This window comes from Saccopteryx bilineata, chromosome 6 (genome assembly GCF_036850765.1).
Source record: "Saccopteryx bilineata isolate mSacBil1 chromosome 6, mSacBil1_pri_phased_curated, whole genome shotgun sequence".
NCBI classification, from domain to species: Eukaryota; Metazoa; Chordata; class Mammalia; order Chiroptera; family Emballonuridae; genus Saccopteryx; species Saccopteryx bilineata.
In genome coordinates this window covers 84483172-84505420 of record NC_089495.1, presented here as the reverse complement: position 1 = coordinate 84505420, position 22249 = coordinate 84483172, and the positions used below count along the sequence as shown (strand labels likewise).

Here is a 22249-nt window from a genome sequence, read left to right as displayed (position 1 = left end):
TGATTGCAGTGGAGCAATGCTCCAGGTGGGCTGAGCTTTGCCCCCTGGTAGGCATGCCTAGTGGGCGTACAGGGTGGATCCTGGTTGGGTGAAGCAGAAGGTGGAAGTCTGTCCCCTCCCCCACCTTCTCACTTAGGAAAAATAAAAAAAGTGGTGGGAGTAGGGTAGTCATATCAACTTTATCCCATTAAAAACATAGAATGCAATTATAACACTGCTTTGAAATCAACTGGTATGTGAAAAACGCTTCAGGTCTTGTGTGATTATACACAAAGCGAAGGCTTCTAATTGGAGCTTATTTCACCATTCATATTAGCATTCATTATAAAGTGCAAATACACTATTAAGTACATACCGCAGAAATACAGATAAAATAGACAGATTTCTATTAAACTTAGAATAATTCCCTATCACCATTGGATATAGTATGTAAAATGTTGGGATAAGAGAATGAAACAAAACCATAATAATACAGAAAAAAATAATAAAATGTTTCAATAAATCCTTTCTTTCTATTTATACTCTTCATAGCAGTTAAAAGTGTTAGAGCCTATTCAAAGTTACTGAAAAGTAAAAAGCACTCTACCCAATAGTAGAATTTCCTTAAAGTACTGCCTACCCACTGGGAAAAGAGCTGTATCACATTTCTATGTAAACAACTGGAGCAATGAAATATCAGCTAGTGTATAATCTATAAAATTATTAGTTTGTATTTTGTGAGATGAAGAGGGTGTGTAATCACATATTTTTTGGTGTTATACTATTATCCAGGCAAGTACTCCCAGTGCTTGCAACTAACTCTGGTCCCTTTTATCCATTTGGCTACTAGGTACTTACTGCCCAGATATCTATCTCATTGATATCTCAGGGTCAGCATGTTCAAACAGACTTTTATTTTTAACCTGATAGAGGTCATTTCCCATTTCTGGGCTTTTCTCTTCCAAACTCAAAAATAAGGATAATAAAACTTGTTCTATTTGTTATCACAGAATTGCCAAAAGAATAAAATATGTATTTATAAAAATAGAAAACATAAAATGCTACACAATTCTGATTATTCTAGTGTAGCTGTTTTTCCACTTCTCTTCATCTACATTTTTGTTATAAATTATAAAAAGGAACAAGAAAAGAAACACCTATATTGTTGTAAAATCACGAATTTAATTTTCTGATGCCACTAAGTGGTTCTGTGGTTTCCCCTCTCCAGACTTGCCTCTCCCTCCCCATTTTATTCATAGCACCAGTCCTGGGATCAATTTATCTCCAGTGTGAGGGGTGGAGAGGACTCCAAGAATCTGAAGAGGCCAAACCCCTGAATCCGTCATTCATCTAGTCTGAGGTCTTCATGTTATATACTGCAGCCCACGACTTGAAGGGCTACTCTTTGAACTCCCTGGGACACTCAATTTAGGAGGATGTCTGTCCTGAATAAGTTCTACAGTCAAATTGGGATTTTAGGGGACACCTCCAGAACAGAACTGAAAAGAAGCTATAATGTTCACTGAACTTGTTTTAATCCGAGTCTCTAACGATATTCAAAACAGAATCTTCTATCCTTTCCCCATCTATCTATCCTGTCTTCTCCTTCCAGCATATCACCTCTCTTATTTTCATTGCTTCTGCCCAAAGCAACCTGGACACCTGGACTCATCCTGAGATAGATCTCCTTCACATTGACACGGAGCAATCAAATTTAGTCAATTCCCTGAGTCTTATCTTTTTACATGAATTGTTTACTTACCAAAGAGATAGCCTCATTCCTTGCCTATCTGCCTCTAATCCGGACAATGCTTAATACTTATAAGGTTTCTCAACTGCTTTCATCCAAAGTGTGCCACCACCTAGCCCATCTTCATTGTAGGCAGCTCAGAGCCCCTCTCTCAACGTGGGGTCTCAAACTTTAGTGTCCATCATAATAACCAAGAGTGCTTGTTAAGACACGGGGTGCTGTTCTTAAAATTACTGATTCAGTTTGACTCCAATGGCAAGAGAAGTGAAGGCAAAAATTAATGAATGAGACTACATCAGACTAAGAAGTTTTTGCTCAGCAAGAGAAACTGATAACAAAATAAACAGAAAGCCAACTAAATGGGAAATGATATTTTCAAACAACAGCTCAGATAAGGGCCTAATATCCAAAATATACAAAGAACTCATAAAACTCAACAACAAACAAACAAACAATCCAATAAAAAAATGGGAAGAGGACATGAACAGACACTTCTCCCAGGAGGAAGTACAAATGGCCAACAGATATATGAAAAGATGCTCATCTTCATTAGTTATTAGAGAAATGCAAATCAAAACTGCAATGAGATACCTGTTAGATTAGCTATTATTAACAAGACAAGTAATAGCAAATGTTGGAGAGGCTGTGGAGAAAAAGGAACCCTCATACACTGTTGGTGGGAATGTAAAGTAGTACAACCATTATGGAAGAAAGTATGGTGGTTCCTCAAAAAACTGAAAATAGAACTACCTTATGACCCAGCAATCCCTCTACTGGGTATATACCCCCAAAACTCAGAAACATTGATACGTAAAGACACATGCAGCCCCATGTTCATTGCAGCATTGTTCACAGTGGCCAGGACATGGAAACAACCAAAAAGCCCGTCAATAGACGACTGGATAAAGAAGATGTGGCACATATACACTATGGAATACTACTCAACCATAAGAAATGATGACATTGGATCATTTACAGCAAAATGGTGGGATCTTGATAACATTATACGAAGTGAAATAAGTAAATAAAAGAAAAACAGGAACTGCATTATTCCATACGTAGGTGGGACATAAAAGTGAAACTAAGAGACATTGATAAGAGTGTGGTGGTTACGGGGGGAGGGGGGAAAGGGAGAAGGAAAGGGGGAGGGGGAGGGGCACAAAGAAAACTAGATAGAAGGTGACAGAGGACAATCTGACTTTGGGTGATGGGTATGCAACATAATTGAAAGACAAGATAACCTGGACTTGTTGATCTTTGAATATATGTAATCTGATTTATTGATGTTGCCCTATTAAAAAAATAAAATTATAATTAAAAAAAATTACTGATTCAGGTTTGGGGTTAGGCCCTATAATTTGCCTTTCTAATAAGTACCTACCTGAGGATGATACTGCTGATCTTGGGTCTATACTTTGAGAAGCACAGTTCGAATATGTTGGATTATGGGGTTTAAAATGGTTTCTGGGGCTTGAACTCTTCCAGGATAATTTGAGGCCACCTTACTCTTTTCATTAAACTTAGAAAATACTTTTCTTTTACTATAATAATAATTATTATTTTAGTTTTATTAAATGAGAGGCGGGGATGCAGAGAGACAGACTCCCATGTGTATCCTGACCAGGATCCACCCAGAAAGTCCCTACTAGTTGATGCTCTACCCATCTGTGGCCATTGCACCGTTGTTTCGCAACCAAGTTATTTTAGCACCTGAGGCAAGGCCATGGAGCCATCCTCAGTGCTTATGGCCGATTTACTCATACTATCTGAGACATGGCTGTAGGAGGAGAAGAAAGAGAGAGAGAGAGAGAGAGAGAGAGAGAGAGAGAGAATGGGGAGGAGGAGGGGTGGAGGAGCAGATGGTCGCTTCTCCTGTGTACCCTGACTGGGAATCAAATTCAGGACTTCCACATGCTGGGTGGATGCTCTACCACTGAGCCAACCAGCCAGGGCAAGCAAATACTTTTCCTGTTAGACCGATGTGGATTTATAGTGAAGTTAACACATCAGTTTAAAGTCCCCTATTTGCATAAGCCTCTACAAAGGCCTTATAATTAACTTGTATGCTTTTCCTTAAAGAAAGCCCTAAAAATATTTCAGTCACACAAAGGCTGGATGTTCCCCTGCTGCTAAGAATCCAGGGTTTTCCTTCATGTATCCTGTCTGACCTGTCCCCCTTACTAAGTCCTTTAGCCCTCTCTCTGCCCTTGCTTCTCTCCTGCAGAAGTCGACCCATCCTTCACTTTCAAGGCCATGGCCTTATTTACTAGGCTAATCTAGCTCTTTCTTTAATTTTTTTTTTTTTATCAACTGTTAACTGCTTTATGTTGCTACTAGTTCTTTATGTGTGTTTTCTGCCTGAAGAGAATGAATGTGAAATCCTTTTGGAATTTACTTTGTCAAGCTACATATAATCAATTAATTAATCGATGTTAAGAAAATATAAAAAATAAGTTAATCAGGTTAATTAAAAAACTATCACAATAGCAGTGGATTTTTATGGAAGAGACACTGGACTAAGGGCTTTACACATATTATTTCAATCTAAGCTCAGGTGTTTTGCTTTGTTTTTTCCAAAGTAAGCTACCATTGTTGTTGCAATGGTTGCTGTTTCAAGATAAAGCTGAGACACAGAAAGGAACTTCCTCAAAGTCCTTTAGCTAATATGGAATATGGATTCAAACTACAAGCTATGGGACCTAGAAATCTTAACCTTAATCAGCTAAACTAGAAGATGCAATGCAGTATTCTGAATTACAGTGAGTTTGGGAGGGTGTCTTGATCATTTTTCTTCTCTTTATTGCCTACAAAGCCTGAAAGACAGAATGGTATCCTCACTTAGAGTAAGCACAACAACACTGTGAATAATACCACTGCACCCACTCCAAAAGGAACATGTATACACAGAAGTCGGAAGAAAGACATTAAAGAGTATCAGAAATGTCATTTTTATAGCTTCCAGACTGAAAAAAATACTAGTTAACAGATTGTGATGATTTTTATTTTTTTTAATGAACATCCTATTAAAATTCTATTACTAGGATAATATTCTGGTCTATTTGCAATACTATTTTCCTTACTCCCAAATGCACTGTCCAAGCTGTAACAACTCTTTTTTCAAATAATTTTTTAAAATTCATTGATTGATTTTACAGAGAGAGAGAGAGTCATCAATCATTATTGCACTCATTTATGCGTTCCTTGGTTTGGGTGAGTCTTGCATGTGCCCTGACTGGAGGTCAGACCTGCAACCCTGGCACACTGAGATAACCACTGAACTACCAGCCAGGAAAATTGTGACTTTGGACTCCTGCAATGAGTTTTTTCTCTCAGAGATACACCTCAGGGCATATTAACATTTTCACTGGATTTAACAATTTAGAGGAAAACAATGCAAACTCAAGTCAATTTACCTTTGGCATGAAGTAGAAACTAGCAGGTAAAGTCAACTCTGGGTTTGTTTTTTTTTTACTTTTATTTTTCTGAGCCAGAAAAATTGAGTACTCATTTCTTACTGCCTCTCAATTACCCTATAGATTCCAAAGAAATTCATATATATTGTGGTATTAATCATAATATTCTATGTGGTCCAAAAAGTGACTAATACAATCACATATCAATATAAAACTAAAGAAAAAAGAAGTTAAGACATGCACAACATGTGGGCAAAAACAACTTCGGACTCAACTTAATATATTGCCACATATTTCTTCATATATTTTTTGTTGCTTATTTATTTATTTATTTATTTGTATTTTTCTGAAGCTGGAAACGGGGAGAGACAGTCAGACAGACTCCAGCATGCGCTCTGCCCACCAGGGGGGGATGCTCTGCCCCTCCAGGGGGTAGCTCTATTGCGACCAGAGCCACTCTAGCGCCTGGGGCAGAGGCCAAGGAGCCATCCCCAGCACCCAGGCCTCTTTGCTCCAATGGAGCCTTGGCTGCGGGAGGGGAAGAGAGAGACAGAGAGGAAGGAGAGGGGGTGGGGGTGGAGAAGCAGATGGGCGCTTCTCCTGTGTGCCCTGGCCGAGAATCAAACCCGGGACCCCCGCACGCCGGGCCGACGCTCTACCACTGAGCCAACCGGCCAGGGACTGTTGCTTTTTTAAATCATGATCTTATTAGCATCAATTTTATGATAAAATGATGCCAAATGTGTATTTATAGAGCTGTCACTCACAATGCTTATTAGACACATGCTATATCAATATTACCAAGAAGAAACAGAAAAATCTACATTCGTATCTTATAGTTATAGTCAAAACTTGAGTAGTCCAGAATATTACTAAAAGACTTATCCAGAAACTTATCTTTATTCAATGCTTTAAAGAATAGGGATACTAAAATAATTACTAGTTTTCTGAAACAAAGATGATGAAAGATGAAAGAGATGAAAGTTTAGTTAAAATGCTTTTCTTTAGATATCTGTTAAATCAATAGCTTAGAGAGGACTCTACTACTGAGGAGTAATCTTTTTTTTGGAGTGCCAATATTTAAGTGCCCTTTGTACAGTACCAATATATCACAGTAATGTAATAGATTGTTTCCATATGAAACATCATCAGAACTTTGTAAAAAGATCTGAGGCATTGCATTTTCAATTAGAGAAGCCTCTAAAATAAAATTAAACATTCATAGAAAAATACTAGTGTCAAGAGATTTAACAAAACTTCCTTAGAGCCATGCATAATGGTTGGTGACCTGAGTGTTGGATACTCTTTAAAATCTTCTCTTGACAGAGGTATTCTCACTTAGATTTCTTCTTCTTTAAAAATTTGGCTAGATGGCTACTAAATCAGCAACACTATACTCAGAAATAACTAAGTACTTGTTTTCAAATTCATCCTTCTATTACTCAGCAAAAACATCATGGCAACTCTTCTTTAGCTTTTTAGAAAGAATCAATTTCAGTTCAATAATCAGTTAAACTATAAAATTAAAATAAATGCAGTACCTTTTATTCCATGCAGAGAATTGTTTCTCTCCTTTTTTCCTTCTTTACCTCCTTCCTTCCTTCCTTTCCCTCTCATTTTTCACAATTTTGAAATAACTCCATTGCTTATATATTTTTAAGCACTAAATATTGAAATAATTGATTTAACAGATTTTTAAATAGTGGGTCCATTGTTAATTGTTGAAAAAAATATTAAGGTACAAAAAATTAAATAAATTTAACCCTTTTATAAAGTTATAAAATAAATTATTTCTCAGTGTAAATATTAGCAAATGAATATTAAAACTATCAACAAGGAGTAATTCAGGTATAGCATGTTATACAACACCAAATCTATATTTAGAGTTCAATTACTTATTTCTCTAATAGTATTTTCAATAATAATTGCATATAGATGACAATGAGATATTTTGATATTTTGTCTATAGTCAAATTTTCTAAAACAATGTCTAAATAACTGATATTATGTTTGTATGCATGTGCAGGTGTGCATTTGAGAGAAAAAGAAGGAAAAAATAAAACTTAACCTAGCATTCAGGTCTTCTATATTGTGTCACATTCTTTTTCAAGATACAACAAACAAGTTATTAGCAACATCATTTAATTACTTTTTCTAAGTTATCAATTGATGCAAGAAGAAAAGAAAAGGCAAAACAAACCATAGGACCTCAAGATTTCTCTTGCTCAGTGAACACTGATAAAAAGAATTCTGAATTATTGTTTTACCCAGTTTATACTATTCATGGAGTAATAAACAGAAAGAACACAAATAAATTCAACGGTTAGTGAATCACATTGTTTTCCACCTCATGAACATGAGAGGTAACGTCTGACTCATCTAGCTCTTATTCCCATAATTGTGATGTTTTCTATAATCTTCCTCAATCTAAATCAAATGGTTAATACTGAAATACTCGATAATAGACAAATATTTCATTTTCTATGTAAAACGATTATAGAGTCATACTGTTGAGAAAATTTTGAAATGCTATTTTATCATGAAAGGCCTAAAAGATTAATTGTAAAGAACTTGAGTATAAATCAGTTGGCATTAGACATTCTAGCAAAAAGACACACTCCTGCAAGAGAGAATCAGTCCCAATTACAGTACTAGGTAAAGGCACTCTATTTATTTAAGACCCAAACAATATGTCAAAGTGTGTGTATGTGTGATTGTGTTTGTGCCTTTACAAAATTATAGCTGTGATAACATAAGTACTCATTTTTATTAATAACATTTCCATAATTATAAAATTGATACAGCTCATAAATTAGAATGATTAATACTCTTAAAATTTCTCACTAAGAGCAATCCACAGATTCAACACAATCCCCATCAAAATTCCAATGGCATATTTTACTGGAATAAATAATTGTAAAATTTGTATGGAATTCAATAGATCCTGAATAGCCAAATACATCTTAAGAAAGAAAAACCAAGCTAGAGGTATCATTCTCCCTGACTTCAAATACTACTACAAAGCTATAGTAATCAAAACAGTAAGGTATTATCACAAAAATGAATGCACAGATCAATGCAAAGAATTTGTGTTTTGAAAACACAAATAAAGCCACTCATATATGGACAATTAATTTATGACAAAGGAGAAAATACAAAAGAGAAAGGACAGTGCCTTCGATTAATCATGTTGGGAAAACTAGATAACCAAATGTAAAGAATGAAGCTATACCACTCTCTTATACCATATACCAAAAGTAACTCAAAATGGCTTAAAGACTTAAATAGAAGACCTGAAGCCATAAATTTCCTATAAGAAAACAAAGGTGGTAAGATTCTTCTAGTAGGTTAGTGATGTTTTTGAGAATCTGACTCCAAAGGCAAGAAGAACAAAAAGAAAAGTAAATAAATGGAACCACACCAAAATATGAAGCTTCTGCATAGTGAAGAAAATCATCATCAAAATGAAAAGCAACCTACTGAATGAGAGATGAGGGGTTAATATCAGTGATGGGATTCAGGGGGTTCACACCAGATCAGCAGAACTGATACCTAATTTTTTGTTGAGTTCAGTGAACCACCTGTTAAAATGGCACTTATAATCAGGGTTCTTTCTAAGGTGGGTGCCTGGGAAGCTGCCCAATGTAGAAATCACAAATTTACATCCCTTACTCTTTTTTTTTTAACATTCATCATTTAATTACATTTTCTAAGTTATCATTGATGCAAGAAGAAAAGAAGAGGCAAAACAAACCATAGGACCTCAAGATTTCTCTTGCTCAATGAACACTGATAAAAAAAAGACTACACTGTGCAACAGTGTAGTCTAAGCACCTGTAGTAATGTTCATTCTGTCCTCTAAGCACCTGTAGTAATGTTCACTCTGTCCATAGGTGAAAAAAATTTGATGAAATTATTCTTGCAATATTTATTTATTCATTTCATGAAACTCATTATATGTTTGATGAAATATTACATTTCAATTTTCTTGTGTTTGTTACTTCAGTAAACAAACATATAAAACATATAACGTAAAGAGAAAAATTGTCATATAACCAGGGGGTGACAACTTGTATTGTTTTTTTGTCAGGTATTATTTAATATTTTTAACTTCTTTCTTAAAACATAATCTAGTTTTGTATACCCCTTTTGTTGTTTTTATATAAGTATTAAATATATGAAGTAATAAACTACCTTTTAGTATATCATTGTTGTTTTTTTTGTTTTTGTTTTTTTACTTAAAATGGTTATTAGGGCAGAAAACCATTTGTTAAATTATCTGAATCCCATCACTAGTTTATATAAATATATATATATATATGTATGTGTGTGTGTGTGTATATATATATATAAAACTAATACAACCCAACCCTAACAACAACAACAAAAACTAAACCACCCAATTAAAAAATAGGCAGAGTGTCTGAATAGACATTTTTACCAGAAAGACATACACGTTGCCAATAGGCTCAAAAAAGATATTCAACATCACTAATTTTTAGGAAAATTTAAACAAAACCATAATGAGATATTACCTCACACCTGTTAGAATAGCGATTATCTAAAAGATAAGAAATCCCTGTGTTGATAGCATAATCTATGGTTTGTGTATGGACTATGCTGCTTATTTATCTTTCTTCAGATGTTAGACTCACTCATCCCTGACTTGTCCTTGTATGACTTCCACCCATTGTAAATAAGGGGAACAAATCAGAGGGTAAATAAGAGGCCTACAGTGCTCAACATAAAATCAATTTTGAAGAAACAACTTAAACATATGTTTACTTACTTTAACTATGAAAAAAATTAAGGCAGCCAAGAGAGGAAAGCCGTGAAGGTAGGAGACAGATGCTACGAAGGACAGTGTTACCATTGTGAGGCAAGCATTGTCTGGACTCCATGTTCTTATTCTCATTCTCAGTGTGGAACCAAGTGCCCTTGCCATAAACCCATCTTCAACTCGGTTTACTTGGTCTGAATCACATTTAAGAATACTCAGAATTTCCCAAATTTTTTGTATTCCTTGAATTTAGGCAATTTATTTGACCCTACTAAAAGAAAGATCACTATTATAGCTTTCAACACACATATTTTGCCAGAAAACTATCCCCAAACAGCTGTTCTGGGCCTGCCTAATAAATAAAATTGTCTTATATTCATGTCTTTTTCATTTAAAAAAGAAGTATCAGTTTATAGAAAAAGGAACTGCCACTGGAAGCTCATGCACAGTCCCTTGCTGGAATCTTTCATGTCTCTTTTCTTGGAAAAATGTCCTTTCTAGGTTGATTGTGCCCTCTAGAACTTTTATTCACTTGCTAAGAAAAAACAGACACCCTCAATCATTTCCCCCAGAGCATTCTATTGCTCCACTTAGCTGAACTCTGGATTTCCTTTGATAATAACACTCTTTGTATCCCAGTGCTACCAGGCACGCTTCGTCATATCTATTCGGCTTCCTTTTCCCATTTCCTTTCGCAGAGTTCTGAGTTATAACCACCCTACTTAAAATACCCATCCTTTCTCACCATTCAAACCCCCAATACAAAACCCACCCTTCAAGAGCTGACCTATTTCTGTGCAACTACTTGCTGACTTCTTTACAGTGTCTTGGGAAGAAGTGTCTCGTGTAGTTGTGAACTGTGCTTCTGATCTTATACCGCTTCTACTTCTCACAGCTTTGCTCTAAGAAAGCTATATTCACCCTCCTGAATTTCCATCATCTCCATCCACCATTTTTTTTTTGCTTGAAAATGTGTTAAAATATCCTCGATAGTCAAAAATCTCAGTTGAGTCCACTTTTTCTTCAGGAAGCTGTCTCAACTCTCCTTTCCTTAGCTGTCAAATATCTTGAATTGTCTAACTTTATCTTTTTCTTACTATAATATAACCATTGCCTACCCCCACACTCATAGTCAATTCCAAAGATAAATTCTTAGTCTTATGAGTATTGATCTTAATCAAGTTTCTTTAATATCACTAAAGCGTTTAACATTAGGATACTCTTTTATTTAGCTGAGATTTTCTTCTAGAGCATCCATGGCATTATTCACCTGTGGCTGTTCATTTATAAGTTTTTTTTTTCCTGCTACATATATTAGCTCCTCTCTTGTAAATAAGTCCTTAAATGTTTGGATTTGGTATCCTATTCTCCTTGGATAGGTACCCTGGCTTCCATAGTCCTCTAAACACAGGTAACTATCAAAACTGCAGATATTTGGGTTGATATTAAAAATATAGCCTGAATTTTAAGTGAATAATAGAATGTAGGATACAGAATTTACAACCTTAATTTACAAAAAGTTTACTTTGTTATTCTTCCATTTAGTCTTCCCTTCTTTACTTCTAGTATTTGGTTAATGGTATTATTACCCACCCAGTTACTCAACTTAGAAATAATCAAATTTTATATAATTTATCCTTCTCTGTTGCTGTACCTCTCTTCATAACTCATTTCTAATCTCTTTCACAATTACCTTTTTAAATATATAAGGGAGATTAATTAGATTGATCAGATTCAAGAGGCTTAAAAACTTTGATGGGTCTGTTAACAGGATTTAATTTACATCTACCATTCAAGATCTTGACATTTTGGCCCCAAACTCCTTTTCTAATATGTTCTTGCATAATTAATTGTTCTTTTTATACCACTCAGGCAGAATGAAACCTATTTCATCTATGCTCCCATGGCTCAGTGTCCATGCCAATAGTTATAGCTCTTACTAAGATCTTAGCAGGTCTGTCTTCCTTGTTAGATTACAAGTTCCTGAAAGGTAGCAAGCGACCATTTTATTCATCCCTGTAACTCCCACACCAGCACAATCTGAGCTCAATAAATGTTTTAAAAAACTAATTTTAATAATTTAAATCATTCTGATATCTTTTAGAATAGGCTGTCTTTAGATGAAGTTAATTCAAGAGGAAACCACACTTTCATGTAGCTTAAGTTTATTAAAATTTAGTTCTGTCTTTTCTTCGACAGAAGTTCAAAAATTTTCTTGAGCATCTTTATGCCTTCTAACAATACCCCACATGATATTAAGTGAAAAGTATGAATATTTCTCCATGGTATAGATAAAGAAAATAAAACTAATAGAGGTTAAGTTACTCATTATTGTCACAAAGCCAGTAGATGATACAGTAGAGATTAAAAACACTTACTTTGAATTTCCATTCATTAACATATTCACTCCATGAAGCCTGCATTCAATAGTAGCTCCCTATCTATTTATGAGGACAAATGAGATAATGTCTGTAAGACAATTTGAGCTACTCAGGAAAAGCAGGATATATAATTTAAAAGATGAATTTGATAAATTGAATTCACAAATAAGTGAATTGGCTCAAAGCCTCTAGAGGGAGGAAGTTATTGTGTCATTTTCCCAATCATCTTGCCAATTTACCTCAAGCTTTACAGTCATAAAAGTTTCTATATAGCTCAGCAAATGAACTTCTTAAAAATGAGTTTTGGTTTCAACTCAGTAAATTTTATTTGTACTTTCCCCATATTCTCTCCAATAGTTCACTGACCCATTATATCACCAAAGCTACTTCTCATCAAAAGCAGAATACAAGCACATTTGACTTGTTTCATGGCTAATATTTTAACAATAGTCTCATATAGCAATATTGATTTGATATAAAAGCATTTTCTCTTTCATATCATTACATTTATCTATAGGTTCTACATGAGAATTCACCCTTAAACCTTCAGGAGTGTACTTCCTGCACTGCAATCTTTTTCAATAATAGCACCTACTACATAGGGCCCAAGGGCACCCATTAAGTGTTCAATGATATTTTTCCACAAGACATTCTTTTTGTCCTCTGAGAGCATTTCTAGCACTCTCAGAAGGGCAATACAATCAATGTAACCTCCCATAGTTCTGAATTTAACAATGTGGATGCTATTGAAATAGCCATGGCATATGAAGAAGCCACTGATACATGGGCAAATATGGATCATAAGCAGCTAGACAAAGTTGGCCATATCCTGTCTTTCACTGTTTAGAAAAATAGAATGATTTCATTTAGGGTAGAACTGTGATCTGCTGAACAGAAATAGAATAGAATTCAATTTGATTTCATAAGTAAATCCTGCTTCAAGAAAAGTGGCTCTGTAAAAACCAAAAATGCAATTTAAACAACACAGTACATTTTAGATATCTGAACGTTCATTCAGTTTTACTATAAATGAAGTTTCACTGTAAGTGAATTATACTGTCACTTTGGGGAATGTAAATAAATCTTGCTCTCTAAGCAAATTACAGACATTGATATTCTCTTACAGTTTTTTTAAAAAATACCTGTTTACAAAGATAAGGCAGATGGGTACCAGCAGATGGGCACCATGAGGCGAAAAGGAGTGGTGCCCACCTGTTACTGCGTCTGTGCCCATGGTCCCAGCTTTGCTGAGATAGTTCTATTTTTACATTTGTTTCAATTGTGATTGGGCACTCGGATAGATTATAGCTAAAGCGTTATTACTATTTTAGTATTTTTAAAACTTAAATATAACTAAAATGTAAAATTACCATGTTTAACAACTTTCTATTGAATACAAAATAGATATTATAAAACATTCAGGAATTTAAGAATATTATTGTGAACAGTCCATAAGTAATTAAAAATATAGTGCACATCAGTTTATAGTGGTAAGGAAAGATAACAAGGTAAAATGGTGACGGTGCATGGAGGAAAATTACAAATCCAATGATCGCAGACTGATATTACAGAATGAACATGTCAACTCAGAACTAACATTGTAGGGAAAAGAAAGAAATAGCTTTTAACACTCACAGAGACACAACTCAGTTGAACTTAAGAGCAAATATTTATATGCATATATATTTACAAACCTACCTTTGTTCAGCAGTAATCCATTTCTTGGTTGTTACTCTGCTTATTTTTTATTTTACAGAATTTTGTGTGGTTTGAAGTAATATATCTATCACTCATATGCAATGTGTCTTTGTGTGTTACCATTCTTTGGAGATTGCCATATGATCACCAAAATGGCTTGCAAATCCTTTCAGCAAATATTGACTGTTTACCAATTATGTGCAAATTATGTTTGGAATGAAAAAAGTTATGTTAGGTAAATATCAGATTCTCAATGAACTTTCAATTTAGTTAGAAAAAGAGTCATAAATGTGTAAAATTAATTAAAAAGGAGACATGCGTATTGCATTTCAGAAAACATAAATAAAATATATGATGGAAGATGACAATAAATAGGATGACCAGATATTGGGTCCCTAAGCTGAACATATTCTTCTACAAGAGTCCCCAAAAGACTAGGTGTGGCCTGACCTGTGGTGGCACAGTGGATAAAGCGTCGACCTGGAAATGCTGAGGTCGCCGGTTCAAAACCCTGGGCTTGCCTGGTCAAGGCACATATGGGAGTTGATGCTTCCAGCTCCTCCCCCCTGTCTCTCTCTCCTCTCTTTCTCTGTCTCTCTCTCTCTCCTCTCTTTCTCTGTCTCTCTCTCCTAAACTGAATAAATAAAAATAAAATTTAAAAAAAATTAAAAAAAAAAAAAAAAGACTAGGTGTTGCCTTAGCTCAATAATGGCAAATGCGTGTCCCTTTGGCACCTCTGCTTGATCAGGTGGGTTTTAGAAATATCGCATTCTTCGGTCTTATCCAGGTTTAGCTACCATTAGTACCTTATTGGTTAGTACTATGCCCATGGACACAGGGTGGAAGAGATGTCACTCACAGTTTGCAACCCTCCCTTCCTCCTCATTCTCTATATGTAGTCAAGCTCCATGCACTGTCTTCTGTCCTCAACCCCTCAGCTCTCTCATAGGCCTCAAGAATTACAATGCCCATCCATTCCAGTTTCTCTGCTTCTAAATTCAATAATGAATATTGATAATTAAATTTTTTTTTGAAATTTAAATATGACTGTGTTACCCTATCCAAAACCAAAATCATAAATTAAGCTTGAACTAAATTTATTTGTCAAATAGGAATATTCCAGATCTCATGATTTCATAAATATCTAGTCTCCTAACAACATCATCACCTGCCCCGCTGTCTCAGTTCCTTGAACAATCTCATTATTCCTGTCATTTTTTCTCATATGTATTTTCCTCTTCTTGAAATTCCCTCCCTCACGAAGTTTACATGAGAATATTTTTCTTTTGAAAACATCAGTTCAAATGGTTGCCTGGGAGGCCTCCTCCACACCTTCAGGCAGTAGCTCCTTTTTTTTTTTTTTAACTCTCTATGTATTTCCATTGTGATATTTCATTTTTGTGGATCTCCCACAAGACAATAAGCTTTTGAGGGAAGGCACTATATTCTTTCCCTGATGTATTCTCAGGGCCTGAACAACAGCCTAGCCATGATAAGTATTCAGTACATTCTTTAAAAAAGGAAGGATACCCTCAAGCTTAGATAGAAGGATGTTAGAAAAGTCAGGAATGGGACTTTCTAGAAGGCAGAGAAGAAGCTCCAAGAGATTACGGAGGGTAAAAAGCAAAACCTCAAGGGCCAGAGAGGAGAGCTCCAGGCACACGTCAGGGACAAAGTGCTCATGTGACAGCTGATTGGAAGAGAAGTGTCTGGATGAGGTAACACACCTGGATAAAGGGGCTTTTATCTAATAATTCATTTTATTGGACGTACTGTATCTATCATTTACAAACTTTAAAGAATTCTCTACCTATAAATAATTTTTTGTGTTTGAGTGACTTAGTGTTTTTTATAAATTTTGTGCAAACAAACCTATGACTTTCTATTATTTTTAATTTTTAGAATGTACAGCTATCATTATATTTTTCTTTTTTAGTCTGTGTGTAGTATATGTTTGGTTTCGTTTTTCTAAAAGTCAAATAGTGCTTATATGTGGCCTGCATCTGTGAAAAAAGAACACCAACAAAAAAGCTTTTATTTGGATGGATGATACTCACTTATCCCAGTTTGACTATGCTATATCACATGTGACTAATACCAATGCATCTAACCATCTGCCTCCTCTCCACCAGCCACTGACATGCTGCAGTTAAATAGAAGCTGAAGTAGATTGACAGACAAAATTATTTTGGGATTCACTATGAAGTAAAGCTTTGTTGAATCTATAGCAACTCAAACCATATCCATATCTGTCTGGATTACTAAGCAGGCAAAATATCTGTCAGAAGTGTTGAACCCCTGAAAAAAGTATGCCCACATTAGGAGATGAAATGCAGATATTCCTTTCTTCCCAAACCAACGGCAAAGCAAAAAGAAAACAACAGATACAGACTGTCCATCAAGAAAGCAGCTGGAAAAATCAAAACAGTAAAATATATCGTTGGTGTGTTGCTCTTATATACTAGCCAAATCCCCACAGGGAAAAATGCCACATAGATTTCAGGCAATAAACAAGTATCTGACAAGAGGTCAAATATGTCAATCCAGATTGTTATTATATATATACATGCAGAGTTATGGGGACAGAATTATCATAATAACACCAGTAATAATTTGTTTTGTTTTAAATGGATTGTGTATCTGTCATCTGTTAACCTGAATCATAAGGAACTATGTAATATTTGTACTCTTTGTATCTACCAAAGCACAGGAAATGCTTTGTACGAACTACTTTGAGACTACAAAATCTGAATATATAAAATTTCTATCAGTTCAGATGCCAGTGAAAATACGTACCAGAAAACTGAGGTAAAACTAAAGACAGTTCAAAGTACACAAATATAAATGTCTTCATTATATAAATATCTACATAGTATAACTTGGCATTTCTGTTTTCTACTTTTCTTTGTCTATGTGAAACAAAAGAAACACGGTCCTTTTCTGTTTCAGACTCCCTTCACATTTGTTACCATTTAGTGTACAACTCTTTTCTATGTTTGTCAGTGTGGAGCTAGCTAGCAAAAGTTCAAACTCCTGAGCGAAGTGACAACTTCTTATGTTATATTATTATTATACAGTAAGTTCTCAATGTCATCAATAAATTCAGTGACTTAAAGTGAAATGACTTATAACAAAACCTGTTTTAGTATACGCTAATTGATATAAGCTTGTTAAATTCCTATGGCATTTAATCAATGATATAATGTAGAAGTATTGAATGAAACATTATTCGAGATCCTGCTGTACTATACAACTATTGTATACAACTACTGTTGTATAGTACAGAAAAGGATGAATATTTCTTTATGCCTAAAAGCTCTCTTTGGAAGATTAAGTAAAATTTTTCAGGAACCACACAGAGTTGATTTCTCTCATCTATCACACTGCCTAAATATCAAACATTAAATAAGTATTTAATAAGTGAATATAAGAGGGAAAGGTCATTGAATACTTGAATGCACACTTACTGACAAGTAGTATAACTGTATTTTTTTCAAGTACCTAAAATAATTTTTGATACCAGAAAAGTACCATTGAAATACAGAACATATTTTTTCCTCTTATACATCTGTGTTTCAAAGTTTATATGCTATTATGAATATACTGATGGGCATAGAAGTGTCATTTTTAAATTTCAATTATGATGTCATTTTTATTTTATTTTTTATTGAATTTTATTGGGGTGACTTTGGGTAACATAATTATACAGGCTTCAGGTGCCCAATTATTCAACACATCTCTTACACTGTGTCGTGTGTTCCCCCTCAAATCAAGGTTGTTTTTTTTTGTTTGTTTGTTTTGTTTTTTGTATTTTTCTGAAGCTGGAAACGGAGAGACAGTCAGACAGACTCCCGCATGCGCCCAACCAGGATCCACCCGGCACGCCCACCAGGGGCTCGCTCTGCCCACCAGGGGGCGATGCTCTGCCCCTCCAGGGCGTCGCTCTGCCGTGACCAGAGCCACTTCTAGCGCCTGGGGCAGAGGCCAAGGAGTCATCCCCAGTGCCCGGGCCATCTTTGCTCCAATGGAGCCTTGGCTGCGGGAGGGGAAGAGAGAGACAGAGAGGAAGGGGGGGGGGTGGAGAAGCAAATGGGCGCTTCTCCTATGTGCCCTGGCCGGGAATCGAACCCGGGTCCCCCGCATGCCAGGCCGACGCTCTACCGCTGAGCCAACCGGCCAGGGCTCAAATCAAGTTTTGTCTATCAGCATTTATCTCCCCAAATCCTCTCCCACCTCCCACTCCCTTCTTGGCATTCACCACACTGTGGTCTGTGTCCATGTGTTTGTTTGTTTGGTTTTTGTCTTTTTTTTGCTCTATCTCTCTATCTTCCTCACCAAACCTCCACATCAGCTGTCATTTTCAAATGCATTTTTTTTTAGTTTTTTTATCTCTATGTATATAGATATATGTCACTTGCATTTTTAAGTTAGAAAAAATGTTTATAAATCAATTAGTGTGCATTAAAACTTCAAAATGGAAGACTTCTTCATTTTATAAAAATGCTCCAGTCTCTAAGTGCTAATATGAACAAAGAGATGATCTTTAATTAGGGATTTGAATCGGAGCCAGGAAGACTGGAGTATCCTACCAAAGCCCTACCCCTCAATGGTGAAAAGTGCTTAAAATTGTTCTGCTACTTTCTTCTTAGCCAGGAACTATGCAAAACTTCCATGAATACCATTTTAACTTAATCTGCTATATTGCACATTGTAAAATACAGGCATATCTCATTTTATTGTACTTCACAATAGAGTACTTCATGGGCGTTGCTTTAAAAAAAAACTGAAGGCAAGACATTTTACAAACAGATAAAAAATAATTACTAGTTATTTATTGTGATACTCACTTTATTAGGGTGGCCTGGAACTGAACTCACAATATCTCTGAGGTATGCCTGTAACCAAAACGTGATTTTGTAACTTTATTTCAAAAACAGTGTCTTATACTTCCATTGTGTAGGCACATTTAATAAAGATCAATTTTCCTAGCAGTTCAACATCTTCAGCTCTTTTAAAAACAAGGAGGCAGAATTTTCTAGGTATTTTCTAAAGTTTATAAACACCAGTGTTCTTTCCACTAGAGAGAGAAAAACAGTAAGTCTTGCTGATCAGACATCAAAAACTCCTCTACTGGGTTGAGGCGTCAGAAATCGGGGTGCAATTATTGTCTGCAGGGAAACCTACAGCCTAAGACTGGCTGCTTCAGCACCCTGATACCAACCAGGACAGGTTCTGCAGGTTTACAGAGCATTGCCTATTGATACAAATTGAATCTAAAATAGCAATTTATTCACCAAATCAAACCAACCACTGCAATACAGTTTTCCCTTTTGGCTTTTATTTCCAACCAACTGCTTTAACCCCTTTGAAGCTTCTGTTTTACAAACACTTCTGTTTCAGGAAGGGGCTTTGGGGAAGCTCCCGTGCAAAGCTTTCTTCTAGCCTTTTTCACTTTGAGCCTTTATTTTAGAAGACAATTTGTTGATAGTCACACTACTTAATCTATGCAAAAATGATCAACACCTGTTCCAAATTAGTACTTTAGTCCTACACTCCTTTTTTTCTCTTTTCCACCAACTGTCATTTGCCTTTCTTTCACCATAAAAAAGCAATCACATTAGCATCTTTCACAACACAATTTCCAAACTTCAAAGACATGCCAGAAATTCTATAGTAAAACTGCATCTTCTATATGCCAACATAATCAACTTCCAGAAAGTAAGAAAGCACACAAAACAAAGACTTATTTGAAGTAAATCTTTTCATTTAAATAATTCCTTCAAGTGACACTTAATAGCCAAGTCATGAATTTAAAACAAGTAAATGAAAGATAATTTCCCTGAGAGGAAAGAAACGAAGCAAAGAAGTATGAATTTGGATCAACTACTGGACAATTTAATGGACCCTCTCAAATTTCTGAATCAGCTCATATCCCAGGCATTTGGCCAGACTTTCCAAAGTTCCTGGATGGAGATGCTCACAATGGCTAACCATAAGTTGTTGCCATGGGAACAAGCCACCAACAGGGAAAAAATAACTAACTTAAGAAAAGCACTTGGGAAACACTTAAAAGAAAAACAAGTTGAACTGGAAAGAATGCATATTCAAATGGAATTTTTAGACAAAGACAGAGTCTATCATAAAGAAGGTAAACAAAGAAAATAAATTATATCAGCTTGACCAGGCAGTGGTGCAGTGGAAGATCGCCCTGGCTTGAGCACAGGATCACCAGCTTGAGCATGGGGTCACTGGCTTGAGTGTGGAATCATAGACATGACCTCATATTTGCTGGCTTGAGCCCAAAATTGCTGGCTTGAAGCCCAAGGTAGCTCTCTTGAGCCAGGGGTCACTGGCTTAGCTAGAGTCACTCCCCCCACCCTGTATTAAAGCATATAGAGAAAGCAATCAATGAAAAACTGAAATGCCACAACCATGAATTGATGCTTCTCATTTCTCTCCTTTCTTATGTGTCTCTCTCCCAGAAAGAAAGAAAGAAAGAAAGAAAGAAAGAAAGAAAGAAAGAAAGAAAGAAAGAAAGAAAGAAAGAAAGAAAGAAAGAAAGAAAGAAAGAAAGAAAGAAAGAGAAAGAAAGAAAGAAAGAGAAAAAAGAAAGAAAGAAAGAAAGAAAGAAAGAAAGAAAGAAAGAAAGAAAGAAAGAAAGAAAGAAAGAAATTATATCAATTACAAACCACACTGTCCCATGATATAAGGCATTCAGAAAGGAGGGGAAAAAAAAGAAATAACAAGAAGAATATAAGGAGAAGTGTTAGTAATAGCGATAGCTTTGATTGCTATAATTGTTTTTCATGCCTTAGAAACGTCAGAAAAGTGAAACTTGCACGCAACTGTTAACTCATGTATTACTCTAAATTATTTATAAGGAAACCACTTTTGTATTTACCTTTAAATTTGTGTATTTTCATGTAAAGAGACAAAATATATTGTCATTTAGATCCATAGAGAGAGGACTTTACAACACGGTAAAAACTTAAGTTGACTTTAACAAAGATTTTCCAAAAACAGGTGATAGGCTGACTACTATATACTCATTGGGATTGCTCATAGTTTCTATACTTAGGGGCACAGCACTCTGTAAGGCAGTGCTGTACCGAAGTTGTTAAAAACTGTTCTTTGGGGAATTTAGAGCCAGTTATTAAACAAAGTTATTTTTAAAATTAATGTATATGAACTTATAATTTAATAAATTACATTAAAGTTATTGTTTTACTAACACTTCCTATTATCTTTGCTCGAAGTTTTTCCATCTGTTTTAACTGCATGGTGGAAATAGTGTATAATGGTGGGGTATGTTCATCTCTTCTCAATTCCATATTCAGTAATATCATCTTGGTAGCTTGGAATTGGCCATTGTGGAAGGATTTACAACAGTGGTCCCCAACCCCCGGGGCCAAGGACTGGTACTGGTCCATGGGCCATTTGGTACCGGTCCGCAGAGAAAGAATAAATAACTTTCATTATTTCTGTTTTATTTATATTTAAGTCTGAACGATGATTTATTTTTAAAAAATAACCAGATTCTCTCTGTTACATTCGTCTAAGACTCACTCTTGAAGCTTGTCTCGTAAGTTCGACAATTATATTTAAAAATACCACTGTTTTTACACTAGTTGCATAATTTTATTTTGTGCATTTATCCTTCCCACCCTAAAGGCCAGTCTGTGAAAATATTTTCTGACATTAAACCAGTCCGTGACCCAAAAAAGGTTGGGGACCACTGATTTACACCATAGAAATGAGTAAACATTATGTATCAGAGTTTGTTTTATTTTTTGTTATATTTAAGACAGTGATGAAAAAATATGAGTACAGAATAAACTTAAATATGTGTCATATCTCTAGCTGTTACATTATAACAGCAGAAAAACTGATTAAATACTCTGTCAGTACAGTCATCCTTCCATATCCACCCGGATTGATTTCAGCAGCCCTCACAGATACCAATATCCTTGGTGCTCAAATCCCTCATAGAAAATTGTGTACATTTCAGATAACCTACATACATCCTGCTGTATACTTTAAATCATCCATAGATTATCTGATACAATGTAAATGCTATGTGAATAGTTGTATTGTTCACAAAATAATGACAAGAATTAAAGGTTTGCACATATTCAATACAGACGCAGCCATCATAGGCCTATCTACATGATACATGTCAAAAACAATATAACTTGTTTTTTCTAAATATTTTTGATCTAGGGTTGGTTGAATTTGTTGATATGAAACC

At 35.3% G+C, this 22249-nt stretch overlaps 1 protein-coding gene across 6 annotated transcripts in view; it reads right to left on the bottom strand.

Annotated features, from left to right (window-relative positions):
* The window catches only part of PCDH9 (protocadherin 9), a 1013871-nt gene that overhangs the window by 760603 nt on the left and 231019 nt on the right, over positions 1-22249 (bottom strand). For 2 of the 6 annotated variants that reach the window (XM_066235523.1, XM_066235527.1), the window contains exon 3: positions 18849-18896. The exons of the other annotated variants lie outside the window; for them this stretch is intronic. In XM_066235523.1, coding sequence (XP_066091620.1) covers positions 18849-18896 — 48 coding nt within the window. The remainder of the gene's footprint in view (positions 1-18848; positions 18897-22249) is intronic. 6 annotated transcript variants of the gene reach the window in all.